A 9,565-nucleotide genomic window follows, 5' to 3' on the forward strand; every position below is an offset into this window, starting at 1 on the left:
GATCACTTTTGATTGATTACGCGGTTACGAGATACGCGGTAAATACGCCTCATGGGACTTCAGCCTTAATCAGTATTCAAAGGAAATTAATATTGAAAAAGAAGAAATTGGTGATGAAAAGATTGAAAAGTTATAGAAAAGTTTTATGAGAATACAAAACGATATAATATTCTAAATGTAAGTTACAAGAATCAGTTTTACAATATTAGGAGAACAAAGATTGTAAGAAAGAAAATGGTGTAGAATATTGTTTATTTGTTCATTTCTGACATGTGATGATGTCTTTCTCCAAAATATTCAGCCCCTCTCCTTTCTAACAAAATTCTAACTACGCCCATGTATATTTAAGAAATTAATGTCAATATTAGTTGATTTCTTGAGCGCCTTCAGATGGAGTCGCTATGTAAAATGTAAGCGTGCCGAAATATCTACAAATAAAAATGTTTTAACAGCATTTATATAGATATAGTATGCATATATACAAAAACTTAATTTAATACAGACGAATGAAATATTAACTTCGTTTTTATATGCTGGATTGCTTTGTCAACCGCATCCTTTCTCAACAAAGTTACGGTGCAACCACCAAAGCCTGCGCCTGTCAAGCGGCTTCCTAACACACCGTCTACTTCTCTAGCTGCCGAGACAAGTGAATCAAGTTCCTTGGACGAGACCTCGTAATCATCACGCAATGAATCGTGACTTTTATTCATTAATCGCCCAAATTGCTGAAAGTCACCTTTCTCAAGTGCCACCGCAGCGTCCAGAGTTCGTTGAATTTCTGTGACCACATGACGAGCTCTTTTCACAATGGAATCGGATGCATTTTGCGATATTAACGCTGAAAACATGTTAGTCTATTATATATATACAGAAACCAGAAATAACAACAATATTAATTTATTATCGTCCTTAAAATATATTAAATTTGACATAAAAAATGTAATTATTTGCTTAAAATAAAAGAATAAAGTCAAGAATATCATAAAATTAAAGAATACACATATATAAGTAGTATTTAAAATCCTCTATTGTTACCTAAAATATCATTCATATTTGCATCTCTCAAACTCTTCTTGCCTAAAATTTTTGCGGCTTCGTAACAACAATTTCTACGCTCGCAATAGGCGCTCGAACTTAATTTGTGCGGTATGTTTGAATTCGTTATAAGAAAAACGTAATTATCTAGGTGCAACATAGGTATTTGTTTAATAATAAGATTGCGACAGTCAAGCAAAAGAGCACAGCCTTCCTTCCCCATAGTTGAGATAAACTGGTCCATTATACCGCATGGCACTCCAGCAAAATCATGCTCCACTTTTTGACACGCTAAAGCCTATGTATATAATACGTAAATACATACATATATGTACACGCACCGGCAGAAATGCTGTCCCTCGGCGTTCGACGCGCGGCGCTACACACTCGTACCGAGAGCACACGTAACGTGTTACTGGGAGCGCGGAGGAGGCGTGGATTTACAATATTAAAAATTTTTATGCATAATTACAATATTTTGTGTGTAATAAAAGTATTATTATGAATATTGACAAGCGAAAGACACCGGAGTATCTCACTCGTACTAGTAACAAATGTGTGAGACAGCGAAAGGACACCGCGAGCAGGCATCCACGTCCAATTACGCTTTCTCTCTCGATCGTGCGCCTTGCGCTAAGGATAGAATATCGGAGCGCGCCCCACTACTTTCTCCCTCCGCGCTCCACGCCTCCTCCGCGCTCCCAGTAACACGTACGTGTGCGCTCGGTACGAGTGTGTAGCGCCGCGCGCCGAACGCCGAGGGACAGCATTTCTGCCGGTGCGTGTACATAATATACATATTCTATATTAATTAACATATTTTCTTTCTCTTCATTAGGGATATTAACAATGTATTTGAAAGTAAACAATTATTTAGGATAATAACAAAAAATTTTTTCTATTTTTTGTTTGGGATAATTAAAAATTGTATAAAATATGTACAAGTAACTATTTATTTATATAGTTGTGACTACATAGATAAATGAAAGGACGAATAAATAAATTTTTCAGGACATAAATAATTTTTTCCAAAATTTCGTTACCTTCAAAAAATTTTCACAAAGCAGCTAATCAAATTTATTACTATTTACAATCGTTGGAATAATAAACTCTCTCTCTCGCACGCACGCACGCACGCACATAGCTAATTATCACGGATAATTATCCGTTAGTTTGGCTATTGATGCGTCAATAAAAAAATATTTTATTTTAATAAATTTTAATGTGCCTCTCTGTCCTTATATTGTGTTCAACTTAAAATAACGTTATCAGCAATTGTTTTGTTAGTTCTTTAAGAAACTATACAGCTTTAGATAGGTGAGAGATTGGGGTCAAATGGAATCATTATATAAATGGAGAATTATATTATACATATAGATGGACTGGATTAGATATAAATTGAGAATAGTTAAGAAAAAATTTAAGAAAGAGGTAAGGCTAATGTGAAAGAAGTGCATATAATGTGTGGAAAAATAAATGAGTTTAAGTTTAAACATTGTAAACCAAGTCCCCTTATTCTTAGTTGTATATACATTCTATATGTATAGCTATGTATATTTCACATACACATATACAGGGTGTCTGAGACCACCAGTACATACCTTTTATCTCGGAAACAGAGTATTTTAGGGAAAAAACGTTTCAGACAAAAGTTGTGGGGTTCTAAATGATCCATTCAGTGAAATCTAATCTTTAATAGCATCACAAAGGTCAGAGCAATGTCACTGTAAATTTTTTTAATGGATTCGTATATTTTTCATATTCTTATAATATTCCTTTCCAAAACACTATAATAAAAAATATAAGACAATCAAAAGGTTCAGTTGAATAAATCATAAAAATAAACAAGATGCCAATGTGAGCCGACACAGGTTATTGGTGTGCACTTTTCTTACAATTTATTAAAAATAAATAAAACGTATATTTCGACCTCTGGTCAAAGTCCTCCTCAGTACAAAATAATATAAAACTAACATATTTGTTATACGTTTTATTTATTTTTAATAAATTGTAAGAAAAGTGCACGTCGGCTCATATTGGCATCTTGTTTATTTTTGTGTGACTATATAATAAAATATATAATAAAATATTTTCCCATTAAAGTACTTTTCGAGTTATGTTTCGTGCTTATTGTCGATCTGTCGTTCGTGTCGGCGAGTTCTTATATTGCAATCTTCGTGTATAATTCGGGATCTCTCGGACTTCTCCGAACATTACGATAAATTCCCGAGAGATCCGTTAGCGAGTCGTCGGCACTTCGGTTCTATCTGTTCGCTCGACAACAACGCACAATATTGCTCTTATATATATATAATAAAAATAAACGAGTTGACATATAACTATTTAATTAAACAAGAACAGATCTTTTACATTCTTACGTCTACCTAATCCAGGGAGAAACCGATATATTCGTGACCAAGGAAATTAATTGAGATAGAGGTGCGATCACCTCGTCTGTGAGTTACGTGGAACGCCCGTAAGAACACAGAATAACGAACAATTTGGTCCTTCGAGCCGGATCCGTCGACAAATTCAATTACTCCGGGCTTTGGAGCCGGCGGACAGCACCACATCAACTTTCGATGGGTCTATCTGCGACAATTCGGATGACGGATCTTCTGCAATAATCGACGTTTCTGGTTGCGGATTGTCTGGACGTTGGAGCAGCGGACGGACGTAAGCGAAGAGGGGAACAATAAGGGCCTACTCAACCATCTTCGACGAGAGCATCTACGCGAATCTGCGGATATCGGTAAGGGTTTCCATTCCACTATCTTACCGACCAATTGTTTTCGGTTTATAAATTAGGATGTCCCAAACGAACTTGAAAAGACGACGCACGGTAATAAAGGCATCTTGCACGCGTATAAAAAGCTACGTTGAGTCGATTTCTGACATAACACCCGATGTAATTGCTAATTTAACAGAACGAAAGGAAAAATTATCTGAATTCTGGTCAGAATATAATAGGATACAGTGCGAATTAGAGACATTAGACGAAAACGAGGGAGATGATCGTGGCATCTTCGAGGATATGTTTTTCGACTTGACCGCTACTATAAGACGTACTATTTCTAATTTCGAATCTCGTAACGTCGGGATACCGCTGCCTTCAATTGTGTCTCCGAATTCCGAAGGCAGTTCCGTGGAAATGAGTCACGTAAGATTGCCTAAATTAAATCTTCCGAAATTTTCGGGTAAATATGAAGATTGGTTTCCATTTCATGATATGTTCAATTCAATGATTCATAATAATTCCGCATTAAACGAATCTCAAAAATTTCAATATTTGAAAACGTCCGTTACGGGCGATGCAGCGGATATTATTCGGTCATTAGAGTTGACCAATGAGAACTATCGAGTGACATGGGGCTTACTGACTCAGCGATACGATAATAAACGCACGATTGTGCAATTGCATGTACGCGCATTATTCGAGTTGCCGAGTACGAGCAAGGAGAACGCGATCGAGTTGCGTAGGATCGCGGATAGTGCTCTCAAACACATTCATGCCTTAAAGGCGCTGCAGTGTCCCATAAATCATTGGGACACCATATTAATCCATTTATTGGTGTCTAAATTAGATACTATTACAATACGCGAATGGCAAACTTCATTAACGGGGACAGATTTACCCACCTTCGAACAATTTGTAAAATTTTTAAATCATCGATGCCAGACTTTAGAATCGGTAGGTAGGAGCGGTGGCGCGCTTCAGCCTGCGAATAAACGTTTAACTCACATCGCGACTGTGAATTCTCAATGTACGTATTGCGGTGGTAATCACCCTGTATATCATTGTCAAAAATTCGCGAAGCTTACTGTTCCTCAACGTTTCGCGGAGGTTCGTAAGCGTAAATTGTGCGTAAATTGCTTGCGCTCGACTAAGCATACAGCTAATAAATGCCATTCTGGCGTATGTAAGATTTGTTCCGGTAAGCATAATTCGCTTCTTCATTTTGCATCGAATAACGACGATCATTCCGAACAAAACAAAACAGACAATGAGTCGGCTCAGTTGTCTTCAGAGGCAACAGCGGTCACGGCGCATTCCTCCATGTCGACAAATTACGGTTCGGTGTTGCTCTCAACCGCTGTCGTGTTTATTAAAGATTCGAACGGGAATAAGCAAACTTGCCATGTTTTGCTTGACAGCGGTTCTCAGGCCAATTTCATGACGCGATCATGTGCTGAACGATTACGGTTGAAATCGTACCCTAGCACGGTTATGATATCAGGAATTAACGGCACTACCAGTAATACAAGTCGGACGGCAAGAGTAGAATTGTATTCGCGTTTCAATAAATTTTCTTCATCTATCGATTGTGTTTTGAGCGATCACATTACCGATTCGTTGCCTTCGATTCCCGTTGATCAATCACGGGTACATATAACACACAATGTAAGGTTGGCTGATCCGGATTTCCATCGATGTTCAGACATCGATTTATTGATCGGAGCGGAATTGTTTTGGCAATTGATTTGTGTCGGTCAAATAAAGGCGTGTCGAAGTCATCCAACTCTTCAGAAAACACACCTCGGATGGATCATGGCGGGTCGATTAAATAATTATAAACATAATCTCATAAATAATCAATCGATAAAGGGGTTTTATACTTCGATTACGAATGTCGAGCTGCACGACAGCTTGACTCAGTTTTGGTAGCTGGATCGGGTTTCGGATAGCGACAATTCGTATTCCCTTCAGGAACAAATGTGCGAGAAACATTTTATTGAAAATGTCTCTCGAAATAATCAAGGTCGTATTATTGTAAGACTTCCTATCAAGGAGAATAAATTGCGGACTCTCGGTGAGTCGCACGGTATAGCTCTGCGTCGGTTTCACAGTTTAAAGAGAAGATTAAGTCGAGATTCTGCGCTGCGCTGTCAATATTCGGAGTTCATGCGCGAATATTTATCACTCGGGCATATGAAGTTGGTAAATATTGGGGATCAAGCCGGAGGCGATTCGATCGCGTATTATTTGCCGCATCACAGCGTATTAAAACCGTCTAGTGAAACAACAAAGTTGCGAGTCGTATTTGACGGATCTTGCAAGGGTACAACCGGAGTCTCGTTAAATGATGTATTGATGATTGGTCCCACAGTACAACAAGACATAATGTCAATTATATTGCGATTTAGATTTTTCAAATTTGCATTTACTGCAGATATAACGAAAATGTATCGTCAAATATTAATTGATCCCGCACAAACATGTCTTCAACGCATTCTTTGGCGAGACAATGAAAATTCCGAAATTCAAACATATGAGTTAGCAACGATTACTTATGGTACGTCGGCGGCCTCTTATCTGGCCACGAGATCTCTTAAATACTTAGCTGAATTATATCACGAGCAGTTTCCCGCAGGCGCGCAGCGCATAATTCGCGATTTCTATGTTGACGATATATTGACTGGCGCCGATACTGTCGAGGCAGCGGTAGAGGCTCGCGATCAAATAATTAAAATATTAAATCGTGGATCATTGCAACTCAACAAATGGTCATCAAATAATGCAGATATTTTAAACAACGTGCCGGGCGTGAATGTTGCTAAAATAAATGTTAACAAAGAATCGGTTTCACGTGTTCTCGGTATTAATTGGAATTCGTCCAGTGATACATTTCGATTTTTGATCGAGCCGCAGTCATCGCCGGTGCGTCAAATCACAAAGCGCTCGATTCTCTCGGAGATTGCGCAACTGTTTGATCCGATTGGATTTCTCGGACCTGCTATCGTCATTCCTAAATTATTGATGCAAGAAATGTGGCAGCTCGGCATTCACTGGGATGAGTCGGTTCCCTTGAGCATTTATTCTAAATGGTCCGTATTTAGAAGTCAATTTGTTGAACTGAATAATCTCAGCATTCCTCGATGCGTCGGTTCCCTTGATGATGGCGCCGTGCAGTTGCACGGATTTTGCGACGCCAGTCAACGGGCCTATGGCGCATGTATTTACATTCGCAGTCGAGATTCTCAATCCGGTTTTTCTGTTAACTTGTTATGTTCAAGGACTAGAGTCGCTCCGCTCAAAGCGGTGTCTTTGCCGCGCCTGGAATTGTGCGCCGCGTTATTATTGTCGCAATTATTAAACAAGGTTAGAGCGTCGGTTGACTTACAATCGGTTGAGATATTCTTGTGGTCAGATTCCATGGTAACATTGCATTGGATATCATCAATATCGCGTAAATGGGGAGTTTTTGTCGCCAATCGAATTGGCGAAATTCAGGGGTTGACGCAACGTTCAAATTGGCGCCATGTTCCCTCATCGGCGAATCCTGCGGACTTATTGTCGCGCGGCGTGCAGCCACGTGATTTATTGAATTCATCCTTGTGGTGGCGCGGTCCTGAATTTTTGATGCTTGATTCAGATTCGTGGCCGAGTTGTGATTTGTCGATTGAGGAATGCGATGTACCTAAGCTAAAACGATCCGAATTACAGAAATTAATTTCTGCCCCCGTAGTTATTGATGGTACATTGTTGAATTTAATTGATAGATTTTCAAATTTAAATAAAATATGCCGAATAGTTGCTTATTGTTTGCGCTGTTTCAAGTCGCGTTCACGGGTATGTGCTGGAGCGGGCCTTGTGGTCTCGCATCACGAGACATCAGCTGCATTGAATGCACTCTGTAGAATTGTGCAGGGTTGCGTTTTTTGCAACGAGATCACCCTTTTAATTAAGGGCGCGCCACTTGGTTCCTCACCGTTGGTGTCACTGTCACCTTTTTTAGATGATCAGGGGTTACTCCGCGTTGGAGGTCGATTAAAAAATTCACAATTAACATATGACGCTTGCCATCAAATTTTGTTGCCAAAAAATCATCGTCTTACGCAACTTATTATACAGCAGGAGCACGTTCGTGGTTTGCACGCGGGCTTACAGGGTACTATCGCCGCCGTGAGGCGGAGATTTTGGCCTTTGTCAGTACGTTCCATCACACGAAAGATTATACGAAATTGTATCACTTGTTTCAAGTGCAAACCAGTTGTCTCAGAAGCTAAAATGGGAGTATTACCACCTCCCAGAGTAACGCCATCGCGAACGTTTTCAAATAGTGGCGTAGACTATGCGGGACCGTTCATTATACGTGAGGGCAAAAGAAGAAATGCTCGAAATAGTAAGGCTTATGCTTGCTTATTTGTGTGTCTGGCTACTAAAGCTATCCACATTGAGCTGGTCAGTGATCTTACTTCTGACTCATTTCTGGCATCACTGAAACGGTTTATTTCACGTCGCGGAGCACCAAATTCTATTTATTCGGATAATGGTACAACATTTGTTGGTGCTGCGCGACAATTATCGGAACTGCATAAATTTTTAAATTTAGCAGACACGCAGGAGAGGGTAATTAAGCATTGTAATGACTTAGGCATAACCTGGCATTTTATTCCACCTAATGCTCCACATTTTGGTGGGCTGTGGGAGTCCGCGGTCAAGTCGACTAAGCATCACCTACGGAGAATTGTTGGTGAGGCTCATCTCACTTTTGAAGAGTTGCAAACGGTGTTGTGTGAAATAGAGGCAATATTAAACTCACGTCCATTAATAGCATTAAGTTCAGATCCTAACGATTTGAGTTATCTTACTCCGGGGCATTTTTTGGTCGGCGGGGTGCTGGGTGGTTTCCCTTGCCGTGACCTGAGGGACGTCAACGAGAACCGACTCGTTCGCTGGCAAAGAGTGGAGCAACTCCGACAACATTTTTGGAGCCGCTGGAGCCTCGAATATTTAAATCAACTGCAACAGCGGAACAAATGGCCAGCGAATAAGGGCGAGCAGCTGAAAACCGGACAGCTGGTGTTAATTAAACAGCCTGGTACTACTCCACTCAGCTGGGTGCGCGGCCGCGTCAGGGAGGTTCATCCAGGACCGGATGGAGTTGCTCGTTCTGCAACTATTACTACAACGAATGGGTCATTAACTAGACCACTGACAAGAATTTCCATTTTACAGATTGATATGAATTGAATTATAATTGTTTTTCTTCTTCTTTCAAAAAAAATCCATGTATTAATCTATTGACAGTTGACGCGAATCAACGAATAATACTTGACATTGTTTATTGCACATTGTAATCTATGACATACGCGAACTATTCTCGCAATATTTGAATGTATTATCTAGTTGTTCATATTTATTATTGACACTGCAATTATCTATATTGTATAATTTGAATAACATGGTTCTTCAAGGCCGGCGGTGTTTCGTGCTTATTGTCGATCTGTCATTCGTGTCGGCGAGTTCTTATATTGCAATCTTCGGGTATAATTCGGGATTTCTCGGACTTCTCCGAACATTACGATAAATTCCCGAGAGATCCGTTAGCGAGTCGTCGGCACTTCGGTTCTATCTGTTTGCTCGACAGCAGCACACAATATTGCTCTTATATATATATAATAAAAATAAACGAGTTGACTTATAACTATTTAATTAAACAAGAACAGATCTTTTACATTCTTACGTCTACCTAATCCAGGGAGAAACCGATATATTCGTGACCAAGGAAATTAATTGAGATAG

At 39.5% G+C, this 9,565-nt stretch overlaps 3 protein-coding genes across 3 annotated transcripts; 2 read left to right on the top strand and 1 right to left on the bottom strand.

Annotated features, from left to right (window-relative positions):
• Positions 1–241: 241 nt before the first annotated feature.
• LOC108776105 (galactokinase) lies at positions 242–1,332 on the bottom strand. Its single transcript, XM_018542620.1, has 3 exons — positions 1,039–1,332; positions 520–841; positions 242–428 (listed from the first exon to the last, which is right to left on the bottom strand). Exons 1-3 carry the CDS (start codon positions 1,280–1,282, stop codon positions 365–367), a joined length of 630 nt encoding a protein of 209 aa, XP_018398122.1. The 5' UTR covers positions 1,283–1,332; the 3' UTR covers positions 242–364.
• Positions 1,333–3,847: 2,515 nt separating this feature from the next.
• On the top strand, positions 3,848–5,704 carry LOC108776086 (uncharacterized). The gene has a single exon (XM_018542597.1). It carries the CDS (start codon positions 3,848–3,850, stop codon positions 5,702–5,704), a length of 1,857 nt encoding a protein of 618 aa, XP_018398099.1.
• A 48-nt stretch (positions 5,705–5,752) lies between these two features.
• Positions 5,753–9,013, top strand: LOC108776097 (uncharacterized). Its single transcript, XM_018542608.1, has one exon. The coding sequence runs from the start codon at positions 5,753–5,755 to the stop codon at positions 9,011–9,013; it is 3,261 nt and encodes a 1,086-aa protein (XP_018398110.1).
• The last annotated feature ends 552 nt before the right edge of the window (positions 9,014–9,565 follow it).

This window comes from Cyphomyrmex costatus, unplaced genomic scaffold (assembly GCF_001594065.2).
Source record: "Cyphomyrmex costatus isolate MS0001 unplaced genomic scaffold, Ccosl1.0 scaffold1100, whole genome shotgun sequence".
Lineage (NCBI taxonomy): Eukaryota > Metazoa > Arthropoda > Insecta > Hymenoptera > Formicidae > Cyphomyrmex > Cyphomyrmex costatus.

Bases quoted from the DNA above. Each gene is read 5' to 3' on its own strand.
- LOC108776105 (XM_018542620.1), bottom strand. From the start codon at position 1,282: ATGGACCAGTTTATCTCAACTATGGGGAAGGAAGGCTGTGCTCTTTTG. The intron at 842-1,038 runs GTAACAATAGAG...ACATGTTTTCAG, and splicing joins AAATATGAATGATATTTTAG to CGTTAATATCGCAAAATGCA. The intron at 429-519 runs GTTAATATTTCA...TTTTATTTGTAG, and splicing joins ATCCAGCATATAAAAACGAA to ATATTTCGGCACGCTTACAT.
- LOC108776086 (XM_018542597.1), top strand. From the start codon at position 3,848: ATGTCCCAAACGAACTTGAAAAGACGACGCACGGTAATAAAGGCATCT.
- LOC108776097 (XM_018542608.1), top strand. From the start codon at position 5,753: ATGTGCGAGAAACATTTTATTGAAAATGTCTCTCGAAATAATCAAGGT.